The sequence below is a fragment of the Dictyostelium purpureum genome, assembly GCF_000190715.1.
Source record: "Dictyostelium purpureum unplaced genomic scaffold DICPUscaffold_179, whole genome shotgun sequence".
In the NCBI taxonomy this organism is placed as follows: Eukaryota; Evosea; class Eumycetozoa; order Dictyosteliales; family Dictyosteliaceae; genus Dictyostelium; species Dictyostelium purpureum.
In genome coordinates this window covers 26,184-54,110 of record NW_003519516.1, presented here as the reverse complement: position 1 = coordinate 54,110, position 27,927 = coordinate 26,184, and the positions used below count along the sequence as shown (strand labels likewise).

The 27,927-nt window shown below is 24.0% G+C and overlaps 10 protein-coding genes across 10 annotated transcripts; 5 read left to right on the top strand and 5 right to left on the bottom strand.

The window, feature by feature from the left end:
- Window positions 1–143: 143 nt before the first annotated feature.
- On the top strand, window positions 144–1,251 carry DICPUDRAFT_153930 (uncharacterized protein; the record flags this gene model as incomplete). Its single annotated transcript, XM_003289490.1, has 3 exons — window positions 144–318; window positions 394–639; window positions 725–1,251. 3 exons carry the CDS (start codon window positions 144–146, stop codon window positions 1,249–1,251), a joined length of 948 nt encoding a protein of 315 aa, XP_003289538.1.
- A 240-nt stretch (window positions 1,252–1,491) lies between these two features.
- On the bottom strand, window positions 1,492–2,278 carry DICPUDRAFT_35934 (uncharacterized protein; the record flags this gene model as incomplete). Its single annotated transcript, XM_003289478.1, has 3 exons — window positions 1,492–1,950; window positions 2,022–2,123; window positions 2,189–2,278. The coding sequence occupies 3 exons, from the start codon at window positions 2,276–2,278 to the stop codon at window positions 1,492–1,494; spliced, it is 651 nt and encodes a 216-aa protein (XP_003289526.1).
- A 2,517-nt stretch (window positions 2,279–4,795) lies between these two features.
- Window positions 4,796–6,085, top strand: DICPUDRAFT_80306 (uncharacterized protein; the record flags this gene model as incomplete). Its single annotated transcript, XM_003289489.1, has 1 exon — window positions 4,796–6,085. One exon carries the CDS (start codon window positions 4,796–4,798, stop codon window positions 6,083–6,085), a length of 1,290 nt encoding a protein of 429 aa, XP_003289537.1.
- A 571-nt stretch (window positions 6,086–6,656) lies between these two features.
- DICPUDRAFT_153927 (AAA ATPase domain-containing protein) lies at window positions 6,657–9,139 on the top strand (the record flags this gene model as incomplete). The annotated part of the gene is made up of 2 exons (XM_003289488.1): window positions 6,657–6,867; window positions 6,948–9,139. 2 exons carry the CDS (start codon window positions 6,657–6,659, stop codon window positions 9,137–9,139), a joined length of 2,403 nt encoding a protein of 800 aa, XP_003289536.1.
- A 596-nt stretch (window positions 9,140–9,735) lies between these two features.
- Window positions 9,736–10,742, top strand: DICPUDRAFT_80304 (uncharacterized protein; the record flags this gene model as incomplete). Its single annotated transcript, XM_003289487.1, has 2 exons — window positions 9,736–9,749; window positions 10,127–10,742. 2 exons carry the CDS (start codon window positions 9,736–9,738, stop codon window positions 10,740–10,742), a joined length of 630 nt encoding a protein of 209 aa, XP_003289535.1.
- Window positions 10,743–10,977: 235 nt separating this feature from the next.
- Window positions 10,978–15,333, bottom strand: DICPUDRAFT_98398 (uncharacterized protein; the record flags this gene model as incomplete). The annotated part of the gene is made up of 3 exons (XM_003289477.1): window positions 10,978–11,897; window positions 11,977–12,323; window positions 12,389–15,333. 3 exons carry the CDS (start codon window positions 15,331–15,333, stop codon window positions 10,978–10,980), a joined length of 4,212 nt encoding a protein of 1,403 aa, XP_003289525.1.
- An 862-nt stretch (window positions 15,334–16,195) lies between these two features.
- DICPUDRAFT_80302 (uncharacterized protein) lies at window positions 16,196–18,159 on the bottom strand (the record flags this gene model as incomplete). Its single annotated transcript, XM_003289476.1, has 3 exons — window positions 16,196–17,433; window positions 17,507–17,678; window positions 17,752–18,159. The coding sequence occupies 3 exons, from the start codon at window positions 18,157–18,159 to the stop codon at window positions 16,196–16,198; spliced, it is 1,818 nt and encodes a 605-aa protein (XP_003289524.1).
- Window positions 18,160–18,329: 170 nt separating this feature from the next.
- On the bottom strand, window positions 18,330–20,196 carry PdsB (cyclic nucleotide phosphodiesterase type II; the record flags this gene model as incomplete). Its single annotated transcript, XM_003289475.1, has 1 exon — window positions 18,330–20,196. One exon carries the CDS (start codon window positions 19,866–19,868, stop codon window positions 18,552–18,554), a length of 1,317 nt encoding a protein of 438 aa, XP_003289523.1. The 3' UTR covers window positions 18,330–18,551.
- A 2,984-nt stretch (window positions 20,197–23,180) lies between these two features.
- Window positions 23,181–25,041, bottom strand: DICPUDRAFT_80300 (uncharacterized protein; the record flags this gene model as incomplete). Its single annotated transcript, XM_003289474.1, has 3 exons — window positions 23,181–23,513; window positions 23,580–24,841; window positions 25,038–25,041. The coding sequence occupies 3 exons, from the start codon at window positions 25,039–25,041 to the stop codon at window positions 23,181–23,183; spliced, it is 1,599 nt and encodes a 532-aa protein (XP_003289522.1).
- Window positions 25,042–25,222: 181 nt separating this feature from the next.
- Window positions 25,223–27,848, top strand: DICPUDRAFT_98396 (uncharacterized protein; the record flags this gene model as incomplete). The annotated part of the gene is made up of 2 exons (XM_003289486.1): window positions 25,223–25,239; window positions 25,820–27,848. The coding sequence occupies 2 exons, from the start codon at window positions 25,223–25,225 to the stop codon at window positions 27,846–27,848; spliced, it is 2,046 nt and encodes a 681-aa protein (XP_003289534.1).
- Between the last annotated feature and the right edge of the window lie 79 nt (window positions 27,849–27,927).

Here is a 27,927-nt window from a genome sequence, read left to right as displayed (position 1 = left end):
GTCAAAATTTTAATTTTTTTTTAATTTTTATAATTTTTTTTTTTAATATAATTCTTGTTTCAAAAATTTTTTTTATTTAATTATTTTAATATTGTGTAATATACATATAGATAGATAAACAATATATATATATAAAGAAAAAAATGATATTATTCGAAGATGTAGTTGCATCTTTTATAAGCAACATCAATGACTATGCAATGTTGGTAGTCTCATTCCTTGGAACCTTAGTTTTATTTTTAATTGGTCCAATTCTTAATTTAATCAATATTAGAAGAAATAAAATTTTCCCAGACCCAAAAACTATTGTTATTACAGGTAATGTAAAGTCTATTTATATACAATACTTTTAATTGATTTTATTAACAATTTAAATATATCTTTAAATATTAGGTGCTTCAAGTGGTTTAGGTGTTGGTATTGCACTTGAATATTCAAAAGAAGGTAATAATTTATTAATTACTGGAAGAAATAAAGAAAGATTGGAACAAGTTAAAACTGAATGTGCTAAAAAAGGTGCCAATGTTGAAATTGCACTTATTGATATTGCAGATAGAGAAGCAATGAAGAGCCTTCTTTTAAAATATGACAAGAAATATACTGTCGATCTTGTTGTTGCTAATGCTGCAGTCAGTGAATGTAAATATTACAAATTATTATTATTAAATAATTAATAATTATAACTCTAATAGTAACCAATTTCATTTTTCTTTTTATATTAAAGTAATGTTACCAGAGAAATTAAATTTTGTAGATAGAACATATGATTTAGTTGATATTAATGTTTATGGTATGTTGAACACTGTTTTACCATTAATCGATAATATGGAAGCAAGAGGTACCGGTCAAATTGCAATTACCTCATCTTTAACAGAGATGATAAATTTTGTATTCCCAGCTTACACTGGTTCAAAAGGTTTTTGTACATCATATGGTTTAACACTCAGAAATAGATTAGCAGAATCAGGTGTAGGTGTTTCAGTAATTGCACCAGGATTTGTATACTCTAGAATGTCAGATTCATTAAAACAAGAAAGTTTACCATTTTGTGTAACTCCAGAACAAGGTGCCAAGGTTATTAGAGATGGACTTGCCAGAAATAAAGCATACATTGCTTTTTCATTACCAACACTTCTTTACACCTATTTCAATTCCATCATCCCACCAAATCTTAAAGATGGCTGGAACTATATTTCAACATTTTTCTTTTCATCACCAGATTTCAATAGAGTCGAAAAGAAAAAACAATAAAACAATATATAAAAATAAAAGATAGGGTTATCAACTCGTTATATTATATTTAAAAGAAAAAAAATGAAATCGTTTTTTTTATTTATTTATATGTTCATATATAGATATATAGAGATGAGGAGTATATTTTATTGTTTATATATGGATGCAGATAGTTTGGAAAATTTATATACAAGGTATTGTTTTTTTTAATTTATAATTAAAAAAAGTGATTAATAGATTTGAATTTGGTTTTATCTTTTAAGACATTTGAATTTTTCTATTATTGTTGTTATTATTTGGGATGTTGTTTGGTTTTTGTTTTTGTTTTTTATTTTTTGAACCAAATAATTTAAATGATTTCTGTTTACGCTCTTCAATAATTTTTGATGATAACCAATCGAGACCTTCGTAAATACCGACACCTTCTAATGTTTTAGTTGGCTGAATGTACCATTTTCTATCTCTTATTTCGTGTAATCCCAATACGTCTGTTAATTCTGGAATTTCCATTGGTGATATACAATCTTGTTTTGTTGCAAAAATCAATAAACTACAACCGCTTAGCTCTTCTTCTTTCATTAATTTACTTAATTCTGCTGCTGCTTCTTCTACTCTTAATCTATCGCTGCTATCAACTACGAAAATAATTGCTGAACATTTGTTATAGAATGGTCTCCACAATGATCTGATTCTCTCTTCTCCTGCTAAATCCCATAGCTAATTTAAAAATAAATTTCAAGTTAATAATTGATTATTAAAAAATAAAAAAAACCTAACTAAATATTTACTGTAAGATTTAAATGCTTATGTTGAATTGTTTCTACATTATATCCTAATGTTGAAATTGTTGTAACAACTTCATTTAACATTAATTTATATAAAATTGTAGTCTATAAAAAAAATTTATATTAGTAATGAAATAATAATATAAATATCAACAAAATTTGATAAATACTTTTCCTGCACCATCTAAACCTAACATTAATATTTTAATAGATTTGTTTTTAAAGATTGAATTAAAAGGATTTGATGAAGATGCGCCCATTTTCAATTTATATGATTTGTAAATTTATTTAAAAAAATAATTTTTTCTATAAAATTTTATTATTTATAAAATATATGGATAAGAGAGTGAATTGTTTTTTTAAATTAATAAAATTATTATTTTTGATATGATATAATTAATATAATATACTATTAAATATATAAATAAATATTTTTTATTGTTGGGTGATGATTAAAAATAATAAATTTAAAAAAAAAAAAAAAAATGGAAAATTAACTATTTATATAACATTAAAAAACAAAAGAAAATAATAAAAACAATAATAATAAACTATTATGTACATTAAAAAATATAATGACAGTATTTATTGTTGATGTTGTTAAATAATATATATATATGATTGAATCCAAATTTATTTTTATTTTTATATGGGTTCTGTGTGTTAGTGGGTGCTAATGTTCTAGTGAAAATGTGTGTTTGAGTGTGGGTGTGAATTTTTTGAATGTATTTTTTTTTTAATTGGAGAGGTTTTATATGTGTTTGAGGGGGTAGGTTTGTTTTTATTTTTTTTTTTTGATTATTTATTTTTATTAAATAAAGAATATATTAATCTAAACACAATAACAAAGAAGTTTTGTATGAGAATGTGATTTAATCTATTTTTCAAATATTAGTTTTTTTTTTTTTGATTATTATTATATACAAGTTTGAATTTGGTCATAACAATTTCATTAAAACTTTCTTACGTAGAAGTGTTGATAATAATACAAAAAATGATAAAAATGAACGTGGTGATGTGTTAAATACTAATATATAGTGAATGTGTGTTAGGGTGTGTTAGTGTGAATGTGTTTTGAGGTTTTTTATATTATTATATTAATTATTAAGTACAGAGTATTGAATTTCTTTTTTTTATTTTTTACTTGTAAATTTTGTGGTTGTACAAAATAGTAACGATAAATTTGAAAAACAATATATATATAGAAAAACAATTTTATAATGAAAATAAACTTGTTTCTGTGATTTGTTTTGTTTATATTTGGTGTAATGAGATGATGATGATGACAAATGGTGAAGTTGAAAATAGAATAACCTCCATATTCGTTATTTTTTATTATCATAATTGTAAGAGTTTCTTTTTTTTTTAAAACTATGATTATAATCGAAACAATTCCTTTAATTAAGATTTGGAAATTTTGATAACCAAAGAAAAAAAAAAAAATAAGATAAACCAAGAAACAAAACAAAATTGTTAACTTACATTAAACTGTAAATTTTAAAACGAAATAACTGTATAAATTAATAAATAACTATATTTATAATAAATAAAAATAAAATAAAAATAAATAAAAACAATTTAATTTTATTAAAAAATATATATATTTTTTAATAATTTTATATAAATATATTATTTGGAAATATTTGTTATAATAATATAGGTATTATTTTAAATAAAAGAAAATAAATAAAAAATTTAATGTATTTGTGATCAATATTAAATAATAAATAAAAAACAAATATTAAATATTAAATTAATTAAAAAAAATAAAAATAAAATTAAAAAAAAAATGAATTTATTATTATTGTCATATTACTCAATTAATTTTTTACTAATTCCTAAAATAAATTTATTGTTATTCAATTCATTTTTGATATTAATATTTTATTATTTTAATTGAAAAAAAGATACATAATATTATAATAATATTATTTTAGTGTATAATGTATCTATTTTTATATTTGTTTAGTTTTTTTTAATTTAAAATTAATTTAACATACACCCACCTATTAACACCAACACACTCTACTTACACTATAAATAAATATATATTAAAACAGTATATATAATTCAATATAAAATAATTAGCCAAAATAAGGGATTTCCCAAATATATATAAACTGAAGAGTAATTTAATATATAAATAATTCTATTGACATAAAAGTAAAATTATAATATCCTATTACAGTAGGAGTTTAATAATGACCAATTATATTATGATATATTTAATTTTATTTTTGAGTGCTTTTGGTTATTATAAAACAAAAAAAAAAGAATTTTATTACTATTATTATAAAAAAAATAAAAAAACCACTATTTTATTATTTATATTGAGCAATTAAATTAAAATAGTAACACTCATAATCTAAATCCATTTAAAATCTTTAGTTTCATGATTTTGAAAATAAAAAAAATTAAATAAATAAAAAATATCATTAATGTAAATTACTGTAATTTTATTTTTGTTTATAAATAGATTTCGAATTCCTTGTTTTAAAGTTTAAACAATAACAATAAAAAAAAAAAAAAAAAAAAAAAAAAATTTAAAAATATAAATTTAATTTATTTTTTTTTATTTTTTTTTATTTTTTTTATATTTTTTTTTAAATTTTTTTTCATTAAATTAAATATTGCAATTCATTCAATTAATAACAACTAATTTTTTTTTTTATGTTGTAATACAGAAAGAAGTGTGTTGTGTGTTTTTTTATTTTTTTTGTTTTTTTATTTGTATTATTTCTTTAAATTTATACATTAACTAAATATATATATTTAGTATGAGCGACAACAATAAAAAAGATGAAAGATCAAGATCAAGATCAAGATCGCCATACAACAGCAATATAAGAGCAAATGGTCGTTCAAGAGAGAGATCACCAACACCATCTCCAGAAAGAAGAAGAAAACACGACAATGACGATGATGATCAATCACCAATGAGATTATCACCAAATAGAAACAACAATAATAAAGATAATGACGATAATAATAATAGAAACTCTGGCTCAAGAACACCATCGCCAGCAAGAAATAAAACCAAATCATTTTCAAGATCACCCTCAGTTTCACCAAGAAAAAAACATTTTTCACAATCTCGTTCTCGTTCTCGTTCTCATTCCCGTTCTCGTTCTCGTACTCGTTCTAGATCAAGATCAAGATCAAGATCAAGATCATATTCAAGAGGGCGTTCACATAGCAACCCACGTAACTCAAATAAAAACTATAGCAATAATAATAAAAATAATAATCGTGGTTATAGTCGTCGTGATAGTCGTTCACGTACACGTTCACGTTCAAACTCCAGACATCAACCAAGATCATCCAGTTTATCCCCAATTAAAGTTGATAGATTAACACCTAATGTAAACGAAGAGAACCTACGTGAAATTATGGAATATTTCGGAACTGTTAACCAAGTTAAAGTTATGTACGATAAAGATATAGGTCAACCTTTAGGTTATGCATTAATTTATTTTAGAGTTAAACAAGAAAGAGACAATGCTAAAAAATTTATGGATGGTGGTCAAATAGATGGAAATATAGTCACAGCTAGATATTTAAATCCAAAACCCCCCCAACACAGAAGATATAACAATAGAGATAATAACAATAGATTTAGAGATAACAGAAGCGGTCCCATTAGAGACAATAGATACAATAGAGGTGGTGGTAGAAGAGATTACAGTCCTCATAGAAGAAGAGGTGGTAGGGATGCTTATAGTCCAATAAGAAGAGGAGGAGGTGGCAGGGATTACAAAGAATATAGTCCCGATAGAAGAGGACGCGGTTTTAACAATAGAAACAAAAGTAGAAGTAGAAGTAGAAGCAGAAGCAAAAGTAGAAATAGGAGTAGAAGTAGAAGTAGAGGTAGAGGTGACAATGGTGGAAGAGATTACAAAGAATTTAATTCAAATAGAAGAGGTGGCCACAGTAGAAGCAGATCTCGTTCTAGAAATAGACCTCACTCCAGATCAAGAGATAAAAGAAGATCCAGATCAAATGATAGATCTAGATCTAGAGGTTTTAGTCGTTCAATGAGTAGAAGCAGGTCCCGAAGTAGATATTAAAAAAAAAAAAAAAAAAAAAAAAAAAAAAAAGAAAACTTTGGCAGAGTTGTAAAAACATTAAAACCCAATAAAATTTTATTATTTTTTTTTTTTTTAAAAATATTATTAACAATCTATAAATAATAGATAATTTAGATCTCTTTTTTTTTTTTTTTTTTTTACCAAAAAGGATTTTTCATATGAAATATTATAAATAGTTTTTGATCGTTTATCACCGAATAATCGATAAAATAAAAACTAAATTTCTTTTAGTTTTTATTTTTATTTTATTTTTTTTTTATTTTTTTATTAATTTTTTTTTTTTTATTAATTTTTTTTTTTTATTTTTATTTTTTTTTAATTTAATTTTTTATGAAATTCATCCCCCCATTTATATACGCGTATGAATTACTTTTTTTTTTCATTTCATTTCATTCTTTACAAATAAAAAATAACACCAATAAATTATATATATAAACAAACACTTCACCAATAAAAAATAATTTATATAAAAAAAATAATTTAGATATAGTAAATATTAATTTAAATACATATAATAATTCAATAAAGAATATAATTTTTATTTTTAATAATGAATAGATTATCAACATTTTTAAAAAATAATTCATTAAAAAATTTAAATAAAAGAAACTTTATAACAAGTACAATAAATAACAATACAAGTATTATTAATAGTTTAAATAATAATAGTTTATTTAAAAATACAAATACAAATGCCACATCAAAATCAATCTTACATTTAAATAATAAAAATTTTTCACAACAAGTTAGAAACTATCAAAGTAAGTTTATTCATTATTTTATTAAATTTTTATTTTATTTATTATATACTAATTTAAATTTTAATTATTTTTAAAAATAGTAGGCGGTGGTGGTGGTAATAATGGTGGTAATCCAAACCAACCTCCTCAAGAACCATGGGTAAACCCAGATAATGTACCAGCTGGTGAAGCATTAAAAAAATATACAAAGGATTTAACAGAGATTGCTAAATCTGGTAAATTAGATCCAGTTATTGGTAGAGATGAAGAGATTCGTAGAACCATTCAAGTACTTTCAAGAAGAACTAAAAACAATCCAGTATTAATTGGTGAACCAGGTGTTGGTAAAACTGCAATTGTTGAAGGTTTAGCACAAAGAATTGTAAATGGTGATGTACCAGATAGTATCAAAAATAAACGTGTATTAGCATTAGATTTAGCATCAATTGTTGCTGGTGCCAAATTTAGAGGTGACTTTGAAGAGCGTATGAAATCAATTCTCAAAGATGTTGCTCATTTCAAAGGCGAAGTTATTTTATTCATTGATGAACTCCATACATTGGTTGGTGCTGGTGCTGTTGAAGGTGGTATGGATGCTTCGAATATGTTGAAACCACAATTGGCTCGTGGTGATTTACATTGTGTCGGTGCAACCACTACAAGCGAATACAGAAAATATATTGAAAAGGATCCAGCTTTAGCAAGAAGATTCCAAAGTGTTATGGTTCAAGAACCATCAACTGAAGACTCAATTGCAATCATGCGTGGTCTTAAAGAGCGTTATGAAGTACATCATGGTGTTCGTATTACTGATGGTGCATTGGTTAGTGCTTGTGTAAACTCACAACGTTATATTACCGATCGTTTCCTTCCAGATAAAGCCATTGATCTTATCGATGAAGCTGCTTCACGTTTACGTCTTCAACAAGAAAGTCGTCCAGAGAATATTGAAAATCTCAATAGACAAATCATCGTTACAAAAATTGAAATCGAAGCATTAAAGAAAGAAAAAGATCAAGTATCAAAAGAAAGAAGAGAGAAATTAGAAAAAGATTTAGCTGAAAAAGAAAAAGAAAATAGTCGTTTAACTGAAATTTGGAGAAAAGAAAAGGAACAATTGGAAGTTAGAAAGACTGCAGTCGAAAAACTCGATAGAGCTAAAATCGAATTACAACAAGCCCAAAGAAAAGGTGATCTCGCAAGAGCTGGTGAATTACGTTATAGTATTATCCCAAATTTAGAAAAACAAATTCCAAAAGAAGGTGAAGAACTCAACCATCTTTCAATGATTAGCGAGGCTGTTACCGCTAAAGATGTTGCTTTGGTAATTTCAAAAGCAACTGGTATCCCAGTACACAGTTTGATGATGGGTGAAAAAGAAAAACTCTTAAAGATGGAAGAAGAATTATCCTCATCAGTTGTAGGTCAACCAGAAGCCGTCACTGCAGTTTCAAATGCTGTAAGAATCAGTCGTGCTGGTCTTCATAGCCACAATCGTCCATTGGGTTCCTTCCTCTTTTTAGGTCCAACTGGTGTAGGTAAAACTCAATTATGTAGAACATTAGCAGAGTTTATGTTTGATAGTCCAAACGCTCTTATTCGTATCGATATGTCTGAATACATGGAGAAATTCTCTGTTTCACGTCTTATTGGTGCTCCTCCAGGTTATGTTGGTTATGAAGAAGGTGGTACATTAACCGAAGCTGTTCGTAGACGTCCATACTCTTTGGTATTATTTGACGAGTTTGAAAAAGCTCATAGAGAAGTCTCAAATCTTTTACTTCAAATTTTAGATGATGGTCATATCACTGATAGCCAAGGTAGAAAAGTTGATTTCAGAAATACAATGGTAATCCTCACTTCAAATTTAGGTGCTGAAATTTTAGCAAATCTCCCAGATGGCACACCATCATCCACTGCAAGAGAAGAAGTAATGGATGTTGTTCGTAGTCGTTTCCAACCAGAATTTTTAAATCGTATTGACGATATCATCCTCTTCAATCGTTTATCACGTAAAGATATGGATAAAATCGTTGATATTCAATTAGAAGAACTTAGAAAACTTTTAACTGAAAAACAAATTGCTTTGGTTGTAAAAGAAGATGGATTAAATTGGTTAGCTGATAAAGGCTATGATCCAATCTATGGTGCTCGTCCATTAAAACGTGTGGTCCAAAAATTCTTATTAAATCCAATGGCTAAAATGATTTTAGAAGGTCAAATTAAAGAAAATCAAACCATATTTGTTTCAGTTGATGCCAATACAAAAGATTTATCAATTAAATCTCAATAAAAAAAAAAAGTTATTGAAAAATTCCAACTGTGTAAATAAATAAAAAATAAACCTTGAAAAAAAAAATAAAATAAAAAAAGTTTTTTACGACTTTAAATTTTTTTTTTTTTTTTTACACCAATAAATAAACACTTTTATTTTTTTATTTTTTTTATTTATTAATATTAGTTTATTTGTATTTTTTTGTGTAACCCAAAAACATGATTATTGCCAGTATATGTAATTGCTGAGTTATTTAATTTAGAGAATCGATGGTTTTCATGCAGCCCAACAAATTGAGCATGAAAAAAAAAAATAATTCATTTTTTTTTTTTTAAAATTTTTTTTTTTAATTGAATGAAATATCTTAGCTCGAAACGCTCAAGCTTTGACTTTTAATTGAAGGGTTTTTTTTCCACCTATTCAATATTTGTTTTGGTTTTAATTTTATTTTTATTTTTCTGTTAAATAGAAGAAGTTTGGAATTTTTTTTTTCTTTTCAATTAAATAAAAAAATAGTTAAATAAAGAAATAGTAATATTAATAATAATAACCATTATAATCAATTTATTAATACTTACAACCTAAAAAATTAGAAATATATTAGAATAAAAAAAATGTTGGATATTTTGTAAGTCTTAAATTTTTATGAAGATTTTTTTCCTTAATTTTTAAATTTTTTTTTTTATTTTTTAAATTTTAAAAAATAATATTTATTTATTTTTTTGTTTTGTTTTTAAATTTGTGTGCCTTATTTTATTTTTAAATCCCTAATACATTATTCTTATTTTCTTTTATTATTTTCATATTCATTTTTTTATTATTTTTTTTTATTTAAAAAAATAATAAATAAAGAATTAAAATAATATTTGTGTATACCTTAATGTTTTATATAATAATATATTAATAAAAAAAAAAACCTTTTTTTTCTTTTTTTTTTTTCTCCATTCTATGTTTATAATTAAATAATTATCTATAATAAATAATAATAATAATAATAAAAAATAGAGATAATAATACAAACAATAAAATGGTAAATAAAATTGAAAATAACACATGTAATATTGGTAATAATACTAATAATAATAATATTGAAGAAATCGAAAAACATGTTAAAAGAACATGGGAAGATTTAAAAAATATTATTAAAGAAGGCAGATTAGAAATTTTAGGAAGAAAAAATAAAGATCAACTCGATATGGAAAGACATATGAGCAAGGTTAAATCTGAATTTAATTCAGCTAAAGATTATATAGATTTCAAAGTATTCCAATTCCCAACAGAATTGAAAGCTTTTGAAAATGAAGAAACAGGTTTGGTATATCAAAGAAGAGTATCAGTTAGACCAAATAATATTGAACAAAGATTAGTTATCAGACCAAACGATTTCCCATACCATTGTGATGCAGATATTTCACATTGGGTACTTTGGTGTTTAAAACCATTAACTTTTGAAGAGGCTAAAGAGTTCATTTCAAAAATCTTCAAAAGAGAATATGCCAACGATAATGATGGTTTCATCTTCTTTGTTAACCCAGAGCACTTGCAGAGTATCAAAGATATATTCCATTACCACGTATTCATAAGAAATATAGACTACGACATCATGGAATACATGGACTAATCCATCGACTTTTAGTATATATAAATAAATAGAAAAAAAAAAAAGAAAAAAAAAAAGGAAAAAATCAAAAAAAAAAAAAAAAAGATAAAAAAACAAAAATACAAAAAAAAAATTAATAAAGAGTTGGTTATATGTTATATTTATATACTATTTATTTATATATATTAAAAAAAAAAACTTTTAAAAAAAGAAATTATTATTTCTTTTTTTCTTTTTATTTTATTTTACAATAGTTTTAGATTTTTGGAAATGTAATTTTTCTTTTAAATAATGATAATGAACCTTTGTGTTTTTTTGAATTGTTTTGAATTTTTAAACTATGATTTGAGGGGGGGCCATAATCTGATAACAGACCATTTGAAATACCTGATAAAAGATTCTCTAAAAATTTTTTTGTTGTTTTATGGTAGGTTTGAACATGTTGGAACGATTGGGTTTCAAACATTTGTATTAATTCTAAACCTGAATATTGTTTATTATCTTCTTCAAGGGAGGATGTGGAGGATGATAGTGACGAGCTATAATTATGGTTATCGTAGGTATTAAAATCTAAATTGCTATTGCTATGATTGATTGGTGGATTAAATGATGAGGGGGAAGATAGGCGTGAGATCGCTGTTGGGTATTTATAGATATATCTATGATAGGTTGTTATTTCATCAAACACAATTTCACAAAGGTGTTCAGTACTTTTTTCTAAATCTTCTTGTAAAAATTCGAATAGTTCTCTTTCTTTGTTATCTTTAATATAGTAGCCATAGACATAGGTGTTTTTTAATGTGTGTCTGCACTCTAAAATTAAATTCATAGCTTCATATATAAATTGTTTACCCACCTGTATAATTTGTAGATGAAGTTCGTTAAGAGGTAGTTTTAATAGTTTGGATTCATCTAGTTCAAGTATTTTTAATTTACCCATTGCGTATTTCTTAGCATTTTGATGATAATTATAACGTTGGAAATGATGTGCATATGTTCCAAAGGTTTTGTCTAAATCTGGTGTATCATGTTTTAATGGATCATAACGATTACATGAAAAAAAGCCACCTGTTCTGTCTCCATGTTCTGACCAAGGACCTTTACATAGCCAACAAAACTCTGCTCTGCAACTACTACAACACATATGCATACAGCCTTCATTTTTTTCTATATGTACTATGATAAAATAATGTTTATATTAGTATTTCAAATATTGAAAACAAAAATTATTATATAATTATAATTAATTACTTACTTTTACATTTTGGGCATTTTTTGGTATTGTGACTTAACCAGATAGCGTTTTGACCCTCTTCTTTATTTTTTAAAATTTTCCAATCATCTAATTGATTACATAATGCAGGCATATGATATTCTTCACCACAATGAAAACAAAATCTCCAATTACATGAGCATGTTACATTTAATATTTTTGGTAGGTCGATCCCGTGATAGTGTATTGCCATATTACATGATTGTGGATTTGAGCACCAAGTTGTTTTTTGATTATGTTCAATAAATGATTTAATATAAATATATAGATACCTACAATAAACTTTATCATTTAATATTTTTCTAAAATTTAAAATATTTAAAACCAATCTATTATTAAAAAAAAATTGTTAATATAATTAAAATTTTGAAAATATTAGTATTTACCAACTTACTTGCACTTTGGTTCTATACATCTTGAAAATAAACAAGCAGGACCTTCTTCAATTTTGGTTGTTAAGTATGAATCCCAACAATCTAAACAATAGCTATGTTTGCATGACAATGAAAATGTATTTGATTTTGGCGTTTCAGTTAAGCAAACATTACACATTATTTCTTCCTCATTTTCTTTGCCTATGTTTTTTTCTTCAGTTTTTGTTTCAATTTCTGTTTTTGGTGATTTATTTTCATTATTAAAACTATAATAAATATTTTCAATGATGTTATTTTCTATATTGTTATTGTTTACATTTTCATTTTCATTTTGGTTAATATTATTATTATTTATATTGTTACAATTATTATTATGGTTGTTGTCGTTGTAGTTATTATTTGTAATATTATTGTTTATATTTTTATTTTCATTTTCATTTTCACTTTCACTTTCACTTTCACTTTCACTTTCGCTTTCGCTTTCGCTTTCACTTTCACTTTCGCTTTCGCTTTCACTTTCGCTTTCACTTTCACTTTCGCTTTCACTTTCACTTTCACTTTCACTTTCACTTTCACTTTCATTTTGATTATCTTCATTTATTATTGCGGCACCGTCTAAATTTAAAATTTCTTCATCTGCACCATCTTTTTCCGAATATTCATCATCCTCGTTTGAATTGTTATCATTGATATTAACCCCAGTATTGTTGTTGGGTTGAATATTATTTTCATTACTGTTGTTATTTAAACGTGTTGTTGGAGGGGTTGGAAAATTAGTTTCACTTTCTCCACTTTCGCTACTAATTTCATTGTTAAATGTATATGTACTGTTTGTTTTATCAATTTCTTCGGTTGTACATAAAAATGAATTATCAGAGCTTAATGACATTGGATTTAAATTGCTACTAATGTATGGGCTATAGTTGTTGGTAGTTGAGGTGGTTGTGGTAGTGGTAGTAGTTGTTGTAGTTGTAGTTGTAGGTGTAGTAGTAGTAGTAGTTGTAGTTGTGGTTTTTTCATCTTTTGAATTGTTTTGAGTATTTTCATTTTCATTAGTATTTCCGTCACCTGAGATTTCTAAATTATTAACATTTCTATTGTTTATATAGTACTCAAATGGTTTTGGTTGGACTTGTTGTTTTGTTATGAGTTCATTATTATCTTTTTTTAGCATCTTTACAAAAGCTAACCTTCTTACTGGTCTAGGGCTTGGAGGTGGATTTGAAATATCATATTTAATATCTAAAAGTTTATTATTGGGTACTATTTTTTTATTACTATTTATATTGTTGTTATTGTTTATATTGTTAAAGTTATTTAAATTATTATTGTTATTATTTATATTGTTTAAATTACTATTAAAATTATTTATACTTGAGCTGCACATTTGGTCCTTTTTTTCACCTTCTTTTTCTTGAGAGGCTCTAAGTTCCATTTGACGATATTCATTAAGTTCTTTAAATGTATGATTTGATTCAAATGAATTTGAAATGTCATTAAGTTTGTTATAAATATCATCTATAGTTTCTTCAAAATCATCGTTTGTATTAATTTCCATATTTGTAGTTTGTGAAGATGATTGAAATGGGGGGCTATTTATTATTGCTTTGTTAAGGTTGTTTAAATATTGGGTATTGTTAATATTGCTTATCGACGAGGAAGGTAGATTCCATGCATTGATTGTAATTGAATTCATATGGTTGTGGGTCCTTGCTCTTATATTTGGTATGTAATTATTTGCAATGTTATTATTATTGGTAATGTTATTATTATTATTATTATCCCATCTAACTCTTAGGGGTCTTAAAGATGACCTTATTCTTTGCGGTGAGTCTGGGAACATTATAATTTCATTAAGAGTATTATTAAAGTTTTCGTTATTTGTATTTGATGGTGGGGTATTATTATTTGGTATTATATTATTAGTGGTGCTTACTGGTGTTAAGTTGGCGGAATTTATTGAAGATGGAGAAGAGTTAACTAAAAATTCACCACCTTTTTTTAAATAGCTTCCGATTGGTAATAATAGATCAATTATTTTTATATTTTCTTGTGATTTTTCGGTTGGGTTAAAAACACCTGCTTCTGCAAATAATACTTCATCTCCTTTTTCAATAAAATTTAATAATAAAGTCTCCATATTCCATTTGTAGTGAATCAGTATTGTTGAGGACGATGGTAAGTCCAAACCTAAAATTTCGGATGCTCTACTAACTTGTTCTTCAAGAATATATATAATATCTTCCATTGATATTACACATACATTCTTATCATTCTCTTTTGTAATTGTATAGCTTTCGGCATTCTCTAATGAATACCAATTAGAATTTGATGATGATGATATATAATTTGTTGTATTATTTACAGGAGTTTGTTGATTTAAAATTGATGGTGATACAATTGATGATGATGATGAAGGGGATGATGAGGAGCCATTATTGTTTTTATCATTGTTGTTTATTATAGATGGGGAAAAAACTGTATTGTTATCGTTTTTGTTTTTTGAGGCAATTCTTGGTAAAAATGCAGTATCGTCTAGAGTATCATCGATTATTTCTTCTTCGTCACTTGTTCCTTCTTCATCATATTCATAGTCTAAGTTTTCATCATCGGTATTGTTAATTTCATCTTGATCATTTCCTAAATCTTCATTTTCTTTTTCTCTGTGAATATTATTGATATTATTAATATTATTATTGGTACTACTATAATTATTATTGGTAAAGTTGCTGTTGTTTGGTGAAAATATAGGTGATTTTGAACTTGAAAATGAAATTGATTTTAATTTTTTTCTTAATGAAATTCTTTTCTTTACATGTATTGCAGTATCTGATAAAACTCTTTGTTGCTGTTGTTGTTGTTGCTGTATTTGGTTGGTGTGATGTTGTTGCTGCTGTTCAATTTGTTGTGGTTGTTCATCATTATATTGATTGCCTCTAATCTCTTTACTATTATGTACACCCATATTATTTTTTTAATTTTATTTTTTTTATTAAAACTATGGACTATTTTATTAAAAAAGAAATAAAAAAAAATTGTATATTTTTATTTATTTGATAACAAACCATAATAAAATTAAAAACAAATATTACACAAAAAAAACAAAAAAAAAAAAAAAAAACAAAATTTTTAATAAATTTATTTTTATTATTATATATAAATTAATTTGGTATATAAAAAAATAAGATACAGATTCTACTATAAGTACTACTATAATGTGTCAATGATATAAATTAAATAAAAAAATTTAAACAAAGTATTAAAAGAAATCTAGACTTTTTCTATATTATACAACACACACATAATAATAATAATAATACACATATAAATTATTTACACATATAGAAATACAAGTTATAATTATTATTATATATCACAATTAATTATAAATATAAACTATTATATATATATAAAAAATGCTTTTAAATAATATATAATGCTATTAAAATTTGATTTTTTTTTCATTTAATTTTTTTTTTTTAAAATTACAAAAAATTAAATAAAAAATAAAATTTAAATTAAAAAAAATAAAAATATAAAAAAAAATAATTAACTCACACACCCACACACCTTTTTTTTTTTTTTTTTTAATTATTTCTTTATATGTATATCATTTAGAAATAAACACATTTTATTATAAATAACAGATGAAAAATAATCAAAAGACACAACCAACCAAAAGATAAAATCAATAAATAACGAGGATTAATCAAAAAAATAATTAATTATTATGATGATTAATTATGTTTGTTTATGGGGAGGGTATGAATTATTGATTACTATATTAATTAATAAATATATAAAATTAAATAATAAAATTTTTTTATTTATTTTTTTATTGTTTTGGCATGTTTTGATAATTTTGAAAATAAAGCTATTTTTTTGTTGGGTTGGATCGGGCCATGCATTCTTCTAAGCTTTAAATTTGGGTTGGTTTTGGGGTGATTAGTTGTGATTTTATTATTATTATTATTATTGGTTGTATCGTTATTTTTAAAATTAAAGATTGAGTTTTGTAAAGATTTTACCTTTATTTCTAATCTATCAATTTCTAATTTGTTTTGTTTTTCTTGTTGTTTTAAGCTTTTTAATTTTTTTGTTAGTTTTTCGTTGATATCTTGCTGGATTAAAAAGTGATCATAAAAATTATAATTATTATTATTTTTTGATTGTTGGTGAATTTGTTGTTCAAATTCAATCAAAAGCTGCTGCTGTTTTTCAAATAATTCTTCAAGTGATTGATTTTCTTCTTGGTAGCTATTTCCTTCACCCTCTTCATCTAAATGTGGGGATATATCTTCTGTTGATTCATCATTATACAGATGCTTTTTCTCTTCCCTAATAAATGATTTTAAAAATTGAACTAATTCTATTTGTTTATCTTTTTTTATTCTATCCATATCATCAATATTACTATTGTTATTTTTGTCGATATCAAAATTATCTGTATTATGGTTATTATTTTTGCTATCTATGTTATTGGATAAAATTTGATTATTGGTTTTATTATTTACACTATTACTATCGATATTATTACTATTGCTTGTATTATATTCGATGTTATTATTATTATTATCAATACCACTGCTAATGGTATCAACATTATTATTATTACTTTTATTATTAACATTTAGGTTATTAAAAATATCATTTATATTATAATTGGGGTTATTTATATTATCTTTTATAAGTTGTTTTAAATCTAATTTAGCTAAATCTACATTTTCAAAGTTTTTTTGATCTAAAATTCCCTTCAAACTTTTTAAAAATTCTATTCTTTTTTTCCTTTTTTCAATTTCTTTTGAAGTATTTTCCATTGAAAGTTTTTTCTCTACATAAATTGAAACGATTTTGATGATTGGTTTTGGAACTTGAAAAGATGTAAATATAAAACCTTTAAAGAATGGATAAGATCCAATATTTTTACTAATTATATTATCCAATCTTTTCCTTTTAACTGCTAAAAATTTACTCTTTCTCTTGTTTATATAATGTCTAAATAAATCTGTAAATAATGATACCAATGAAAAGTTATAATCTAATTTCAATCTTTTTTCATTATAATCTAAAACACAAAAATAAAATGGTATTAATAAATGTAAACAATTTTAAATAAAATGATTATAATAATAACATACAATTTCTAAAAGAGTTCCATGAGGATGAGGGGATATTGGCTTTAAGTGAGTGTATTTGAAAATCTACAATTGTAAAGTCTTCGGGTATATCCAAAAGTAAAAGATTAATAGATTGTGGTGATACTAATAATACTTTTTTCGATGCAATATATGGATTTACTAATTCTAAAAACTAATAATAATTTTATTAATATGAATGTAAATAGAGTTGTTGTTATTGTTTCTGTTTTATAATTGGTACACACCTTTTTATTTGCATTTGTTATTCTTTTATAAATATTTAAACTTGGGTTATCACTTGATTTAAGATTTGGCAATAATAAAGTTTGATTAAGTACAATTTTATTTGATGAAAGACTGATTAGTGAGAATTGAAATGAGTCAATATCATTTGAAGTAAATGAAAAATTTACAATGCAAACATGTGAATATTCTGAAATTGGATCGGAGTTATAAAAATTTTCCATAAAGTTTTGTGGAAATTCTTTATTATTATTTAAAACATTACTATTATTATTATTATTATTATAATTGTCGATATCGGCATTAGAATCATCTTTAAAAATTTGATTTATTTCTGTGTGGTATGTCTCTTCCACTGTGGGAGTTGGGTTTATATTACTTTCATTATTGTTGTTAACGTTATCTTTCATCTTGAATAATCAAGACTTATATATATTAATTTTTTATTTAGTATTAGAATAAACACACACAACAAAAATAATACAAATAAAATGAAATGAAAAAAAATATAAAAAATTGAAATGTAAAAAAAAAAAAAAAATTTTTAAAAATAATTTTTTTTTTTTTCAAAAAAATAATTACACAAAATGATCATATTATCTATTTTATTTTAATTTAAAAATTAATTTATTTAAATTTAATTTTTAGATTGATTTTAAAAAAATAATAGTATACTATTTTTTTTTTTTTTCTAATATACACAAATAAATAATATATTTTTTTTTTTTTATAGAATTATGGTTGATTTTTAAATTTGATGGATTGTAATGGTACTAATGGGGGGGTTTGGGGGTAAAGTTTTTTAAATACAAATTGGATCACCTTGGTTTGGAATAATAATTTTAATACTATTTGTATTTGCTTTCATAAGTTGATTATATACTAATCTTTGAGCTGTTAAACCATAATCACTTTTGGAGACTTGTGGTTTGATATGTTCAATAATTAATTTTACATGTTTTAAATTTTTCATTGGTGGTGATGTTTGAATTGATTGGATTAAGAGTTGGTCCATTAGCTTCATGATATCTCTTGGTCTTAAATGTCCAAACATAACGGTATCGGCAGCATCATCCAAGAAAGAGGATTCAATGTAAACGGCTTTTAATTTGTCGATTTTGATAGTTCTCCAAACATCAAAGATTTTATTTTCCCAATCACAGGTAGCTTGGAAGTTTGATGGAGATGGTACACCGGTATCAGAGAAGAAAACGATTTGATCACCAGTTAAACTATCGGTAAATACGAATGCTGTTGAAATAAGAGTATCGTGACAAATATCGTATGGGGTAACTTTTAAGTTGTATGGGAACTCGTTGATAACTGGGGCGAGGATCGATGTATTGTAAGCTGATAGACTAGAGAATGCATATTCACGTCTTGGCTCGACAACATAGTAGTCAAAGAAACCGAAAAGTGGAAGAGTTGGCCATACTTTACCATTGAAAAGATCGTCTTTAATAGATTGAATGGTGTTGGTAAGACCTACAATGGTTTTCATTTGAAGGACTGAATTTGGGAATACATAGTTTTTCTTTTCTAATTGCATTTTATCGATGAGACCGAGGAGCCCTGTTTTAATGGTACTGTTAAGCATATCTTTCTTTAAGGTATCTTCTGGTGATTCAATGATTAAGCCTCCAACATGATCAATGTGACTGTGGCCAATAAAGTAACCATAGATGTGATTTTTGATGAACCAGGTTGCACGTTGTTCTGGAAGTATAGCCCACTCTGGATACTCGATACCGAAATAATTATTGAATTGATTCATTGTAGTTAAACGACGAACACCTTGCCATATGGTACCTGCATCTAATGCAATAAAGGTATTTGATCCCTTTTTAGTAAGTAAAAACGATGAAAGACTTCCTTCATTTAAACCACCTGTTGTGCCTAATGGGATTGTTATATATTTTGCATCTTTACAATATTTTTCAGAAAATGATCCACTATAATAATTATAATTTTCTGGTACATAGTAATCATTTAAATTGGTGAATCCTTTTCCCATATTCTTTAAATTTCTTAAACTGTCATCTTGATCTTCATGACAATTTATTAATATTATTAAATTTAATAATATTAAAAATAAAAATTTATTTAATAAAATAATCATCTTTATACTAAATAAAGTTACTATTATTTAAAAAATTATTAAATTTATTTATTATTGTTTTTTTTTTAATAAGTATGGTACAGTAGTATTTTTATTATTTTTATTATTTTTATTATTTTGTTGTTTTAAATATAATAATTAAAATTAATAAAATATAATTTATATTCTTATTTTTATTATTAATCGATTATATTTTATTTATTTTCTTTAAATAATTATAATATATAAAAAAAATTGTGTGTTTATAATATTATTAATTAATCTTTTTAATTTAAAAAAATAATTTTTATTATTTGATTGGATTGATTTTTTTTTATTTTTTAATTTTTAATTATTTTTTTTTTTTATTTTTTTTTTTGAAATTATGTATTTATATTTTTTTTTAAAAATAATAAAAAAAAACAAAAAAATAAAATAAAATACGATAAAATATTTGTTGTGTGTGTTTTATTACAAATTATTATTGTTAAAAATAAATTAACTGACTTTTTAAAAGAAAAAAAAAAAAAATTCTTAGTGTGGGTTTTTCTTTGTGTTAAATAATTGTGTATGTTATTTTAAGGGGGTACACAATGGTATAATTAGATATATATATTAATTGTTGTGTATGTTTTGTTTTGTGTGTGTGAGTGTGAGTGAGAGAGAGAGTGATTAAAGATAGGTGGTTTCAATTTTAGTTTTTTTTTTTTATTATAAAAGTTTCAAAAAAAAAAAAAAGTGTTTGATTAAAGAAAAAAAATAAAAAAAAAAATATATTTTTTTAATTTAATATATTTTGAGGGGCACGCATTTTTTGTGTGAGTGTGTAAAATGTGTGGTTGGGTGTGTGTGTAATTATAAAAAACAGTTTCTCAAGAAAATGAATAAAAATAGCACGCATAACATTATTCAATAATATCCATCTTGGAAAAAAATTACAATTTTAATTAAAATTTAAAAAAAAATTTAAATTTTTTTTTTTTTTTTTTTTTTTTCAATTAATTACATCAGAAAAATTGGAATATGGGGGGCCGGAAGAATGTGAAACATTTTTTTTTTTCAGGTTTTTTTTTCGTGTTTAGATATATCTTACTTTTTGGATATGTGGTAGTGATATATTTAACATATCACCAATAAATCACACATGTCTCAATTTTATTATTTTTTTATTTTTATAATTTTTTTTTATCAGGTGGGAAATTCTCTTTTTTTTTTTTAAATTTAATTCATTTGTGTGTGTGTGTAAAGTTCACCAAACAAAATCTTTCAATTACCCTTTTTTTTTAAAGTCACCTAAAATTTTTTTTTTTTTTTGTGATACCATAGAAGAGAATAAGTGAGACAAAAAAAATATTAACAGCAAAAATTGGTATTATATTTTAATTGAAATCATATTTTGGATAATGGAATTTTAGAGTGGTATTGAGATAGGGTTATTATAGATTTATAATAATTGAATTCAATAAAAATTGGTTCCATTTCGAAATATTTTGGTATTTTTTATTATTTTTTTTTTAATTATTTATTTTTTAATTTTTTTTTGCTTTTATCAATATTGTAATAAAATTCATATTGTTTTTTTGTGTTTATTCATTCTTGTGTTTACTTGATAAAACTTAATAAATAATCATATTTTATTTTTATATATATGATGTAAATTAATTAATTATTATAAAGTTGAATGAAACATTGTGTGTTTATATAAATTGTGTAAAGTGTTTTTATTTAGTTAAGTTTAAAATGGTAAATTAAAATATTTTTTAAAAATAATTAAAAAATTTCTAACCCTAATTTATTAATTAATTATAGTTATTTAACAAATAGTGATATATTTTTATTACCCACCCCCTGCCGATTGCACAAGAAAATGTCAATCAATGTTGTATCTTTATTCCCAAATTATCAAATACACTCCACATCAAGAAAAAAAAAATTAATAAATGCAGATGTGTGTGTTAACACACATTTTTTTTTAAAAAATAATATAACAAATTTGTATTTTTATTTTAAAATTAGGTTAAAAGTAATTATTTTGTTTGATTACTAGTATCATCTATTTCAATTTCTAAATTATCATCAATTTCTTCATCATTTGTAATGGTAATTGTTGAGGTTGTATTGGGTAGTTTTGAACTGGTTCTATAGATTTTTCTTAGTTTGACGGGCCTGTGGTTATCATTATCGTTTTGGTGGGTGTCATCATCAACAGTGGGGGTTATTTTATCTGGACAATATTTTAAAAATAAAAAACACCAAGACACCTATACAGTGCACCTACTACAGATACACACTACGATATATACACTGTGATGTCCTACTTCAGTGTACAAATCGCCACTGTACCATCATCACACCCACATTACCTGTGTGGTGTACAAATACCATTTTTATTACAAATAGCATCATCCTATCACTTATGACATGCAACCACTGAGGCAACTTTCACACTTCGATCAATGGGACAGCTTTCACATTGTGAGATACTTGTATTACAAAATTGATTTACATTACAGCTATTTAAACATTGCTTTACAATATTTTCTTTAAGATTTAAATTTAACGTAATTTGTATAAATTTTTTTTCATTGATTTTCAAAATTACAATTACCCCTCTATCATCGCTAAATTCAGGGTTTTTCAAATTACAATTAATTTCATTTTGTGTGGAGTTTACTATGCCACATTCATTAGCCCCAATAAAAACACCTGAGTTATTTTTTAAATCTGATAAAAATTCTCCTTGGAAACCAAAAAACCATGAAATATCATTATTTATATCTATATTTTTATTATATATAACTTTATCTATAATAGGATCACTATTTTGACCATTTATATTGATTATAAATAAAATAAATACAATTAAAATATAATAATGCTTTTTTTTCATTTTTTATTAAATAATATATTATTTTTTTTTAAATAATATTTATTTTCTATTTTTTTCTTTCAAATCTAAAAAAATTATTAATAAAGAAAAAAAATTAAAATTTCTATTATGATAAAATTTATTTTTAAAAGATATTTTTTTTTTCATTTCATGATTGTTCAAAAAGGATTTTTATATATATAAGTAATTTTTTCAATAAATTTATTATTATAATCATTTTTTTTTTTTATTTAAGTGGAGTACCAAAAAAACTACACATGTAATATTTCGAAGTGTTCAAAGATATTAATTTTTTTTAAAACACCCTTTTCAAATAAACTTTTTTTTTTTTATTATTTTAAAAATATCTTTTTTTTTTTTTTGCTCTCTGGTGATTAAATTATTTTTAATATTTTTTATTTAAATATTATCTTTTTTTAATATACATTTTTTTTATTTTTATTTTATTTTGGTTCATTTTCGAATGGTGTTCCCACATCAATAGATGAATTTTTATCTTTTATAAAAACATAACAAACACCTTCTTTACACACATTACTTGCGGCTAATTCTTTACAATCTATCCAATCACGTTTTCTTGGCAACTCGAACTCGCTTCTGTAGGAACCAAACTTTCTTTGATCCAAGCTTTCTTCAGGTTTTGAATAAGATGGGATTTTTCTATCGATAATTAGAAATATTTTGTCATAGGCGTCACGGTTACAAAACCAGAAAACTTTGGATAATGGTGCGTCGACAGCAATTGAAAATGAGTTATCAGTACTTATAATATCGACCTAATGAAAAAAAAAAAAGTTAATCGTTGGATAATAAAATTTTTATAATATTACAATAGTACTTACAGATGGAACAAAACCCATTTTGTCGAAACCACAACAATCACTATAGATGTATTCTAGATCAAATGTATTATTTTTTAATCTAATATAACCATCATGTTTAATAACTTCCCAGTTGTGAAATTCTACATTGTACTTTTCATTTTTTTTTTCTTTTGGCTGATCAGTTCCCATATAAGATTGATATATGTTCATAATTGTATCAAAAGTCATTTTCCATGTTTTTTGCTCACCAGCTAGTTTAGTATTATCATTAGTAACTGCAACGAATGTTTCATTATTGTGATTGGGATCTTTGAAATAGGTTGGAGCTTTTTTCTCAGTAAGATCCATAATCTCTCTGAGTAAGTTTCTTTTGTTGTTTATGATTACATCAACTATGAAGGCTTTATTTATTGAATTGATAGTGCATTCATTATAGATATCCCCAGCTTTGCTACCTTCCTCTGCCATTACATAATGATAAACCCCTTTGACATCCCAAAATCTGCAATTATTTGTTTTCTTTTTCTCTTCACCGCCAATTTCACCATTAACAATATCATCACGAATATGTTTTTCTACAGCTTCAGGGTCTTTGAAATTTGAAAGATTATGGACAACAATAACAGTCTTTGGATCTTTTAAACCTCTATACCTTGCATGACGATCTTTCATTGCACAGATATCTGTATTTTTTCCTGGACCTATAACTTCAATAATGATATCGGCTATATCGTAAACACCATACATAAAATTATCCATTGCTTTGATATCTCTAAGTTTATGAGAGTGACTATCAGGTTCCATTGAAGAGGATGCTAGTCTTTTTTGACCCATGGTATCAATAAAAACATACGATGGATCGATAGATGATTCAAAGAAAGCGAGAGCAGGTGTACTATTACTATATGAGGATGGAAAGTTACGTTTTTCAAGATTGTTTAATACATAGCTTTTCCCAGTGTTATAATCCCCGGCTAAGACAATTACTTTCTTTTTATAATATTCATTCAAGTTTGTAAATTCCTTTGAAAATTGACTATCATCTGTAATGATTTTCCAACCATTCCTTAAAGCCATCATTGATGGGGCATCAATAATAACATTATAGTTTGATTCGGGTTTATCTTGACTATCTAATATTGGATTAAAATAATTATAAATTATTGATGCCCCATCAATAATAACACTATGGATTGAATCCGGTTTATCTTTTGGATTAAAATATTTATTAAGTGGGCTATGTCCATTATCATAAAAATCCAAATAACTGAAACAAAATACTCCAAAAAAAAAAATAGTACCTACAATACAAAATAATTTAGATACCATTTTATACTATTTATTATTTATTTATTATGGTTATTAATTTTTTATAAATAAAAAAAAAAAAAAAAAATTTTTTGAAAAAATTAAGTTTTTCAAAAATATTTTAAGTTTTCAAAAAAAAATTTTTTATCATTTTTAATTAAGTTTTACTCATTTCCTAAGAAATACTTAACCCTTTAAAGTGAGACTCCCTGGGATAAAATTAAAAAAAGGTGAGTTTTTTTAAGTTTATTTTTTTTGAAATAATTACAATTTAAAAAATGTTTTTTTTTTTAAATCTTTGCACAACTACTTAGAAAATGGGGAATTTCATAATTTATACAATTAATTTTAATATGTCCATACTTTATGGGTTACTTAATATTCATAAATAGTAATAATAGAAAAAAAACCAAAAAATCAAAAGCATATCAGTAGCAGACACACAAAGTCTTTTATCGTCAAGTAAAACATAGGGCTAATATTAATCATACAGTTTACCGAATGGATAATTATTATTTTGAATTATTTTGAATTTTTTTGAATTTATTTTTAATAAAGCCAACCTATAAATTTGTTCAATTTTGCACTCTTTACATTGTTATACTATAGTGATGTTGTAGTTTGTTGTATTAATAACTAAACTATTTTTTGTTAGATTATCATTTTTATTAAAAAAAAAATTTTATTTATTTTATTTTATTTTTTTGAGATTATTAAATTATTAAGATCAAACAATTATTGTTAAAAATCTAAATAAAAATTTTATTTAAAAAAAAAAATGATCATTTTTTTTTTTTTTTGTTATTTTTTAACAACAACAACAACAACAATAACAACAACTATAATAATAATAATATTTTTAATAATAATAATAATATCAATAATAATAATAATAATATTATTATTAATGTTGATAATAATAATAATAATAATAATAATAATAATAATAGAAATTATAATAATAATAATAACAATAATAATAATAATAATAACAAGTGTAATAATAATTGCTTAATAAATCTAAATAAAAACTATTTTTATATAAATACAAAAAATAATAAAAGAAATAGACAATTATTTAGAGAAGATGAAATAGATGGTGGTAGAATAGACCCAAAACATATTAAAACATCACCACCAAAGCAACTTATTTTATCAATATCAGAAGTTTTTGAAAAAGGAGTCGAATTAACCTATGAACAACTTAGTGGATATCAAAAATCAATAGATCAACATATCAGAGCCACATCATTACCATTAGAAGTACAATTTAAATTACAACAGTATAAAAAAGACATTCAACTAATAATAGAAACAAAAAAATATAAAGAAAGTTTAGCTTTACTCAGTAAAAAAAAAATTGTATTAGATAACCACATAGATTATATTTATAATGATTTATTAGAAAAACAATACAAACTTTTAAATAAAAACAATAAAACCACATTATATAATAATAATAATAATAATAATAATAATAATAATAACAATAATAATTATTCCAATGTAAATAATATTGTACAATTACCATTATATATTCAAAAAAATATAATAAAAATGCTCTGTAATTATGTAAATAGAATATCTTATAATAAAAATATGATAAAGCATATAAAAAGACAAAACAAATGCTTTAATTTAGTGGGCTCATTAGCATTGGTATGCTGGAAGTGGTTCAACTGTGTTTCCGATAATATATATGTAATGATCGACCTAAACTGTACATTAAATCCTGAAAACTCTCTAACAAAAATCATCAATGGAACATTAAAACCATACAATAGACAAGTTAATAATCAGCCCTTTATAATTGAAACCATAGTTTCAAAAATAGGAATAGGGAAAACCTCATTTATAACCAATCAAATACAACCAAACAACAATCAAAACAACAATAATAACCCAAATAATCAGAATCAAAATCAAAACAATAATTTAATAATTAATAATTTAAATGAAACAATTACAAAATATAATATTATAAAATTCGAAAATGTAAATGTTTTAAAACTATACAAACTATATATAGATATTGATAAAAATATAGATTTAATAAATAAATTTTTAGTTCAACTTCCCAACCTTAAAGAAATAGCTATTTTAAATTCAGAAGAGAATTATCAAATAAACTCATTATCAAAATTAAATTTTCATGGAAAAATAGGAATTGGGCATTTTTATTTAAAAGAAACTTCTAGAATCCCATCAGTTATATCTAATATAGACAAAATATCAGTAGTACATACAGCAACAAGTCCAGACCTAATGTTTTATTTCCTACGTAGATTTAAACCATCAGAAATTAGAGTTTTCAATAATACCAAAATTCCTTTTCACAGATTAGCAGAAGATGACAAAAATGATTTATACGATTATGATTTTGAATCAAAGGTTTTAATAAATGTAGAAAATAATAGTTCCAACGGTTACAGCAACAACAATAATAAAAATAATAATGCCAATAAAACAATAGATAGAAATAGAATGTTTAACAAACAACTAATTGCAAGCAATTTATTAAATAATAAGAATCTAAATATTGGACAATGTTTTTCCGAACTCAAGTCATTAGAATGTCACCATACTGCAATTTCTCTAACCGATTTAAGTGCTGTTTTAAGCGCTTCTCCAAATTTAAGAAGTTTAAATATTTGCCTATGTATAGAATCCATTGCACATTATACAACTAACGGTAAACATCCAAAATGTACTTTTCACAACTGTAAAATGAACAACATTTATCAACGCGAAGATGTACTTTACTACTGGAAAGCCATTGGCAACACTTTATCAAAATTAAAATATTTAAATTCAATTTGCATTCAACATCGTTGTAATAGAATACACAAATTACATGTAGATTTTATAATTGACCTTGGTTCAATGTTACAAGATTGTATGCCTTTAAAAACTTTAAATATCAACGGTTTAACAAGCGATATACATATTGACTATTATAAATTTGATAATAGAAAATAAAGTAATAAATAATTTTTTTTTTCTTTTTTCTTTTTTTTTTGTAATAAATATTACAAATAAAAAAAAACTTTAAGTTTAA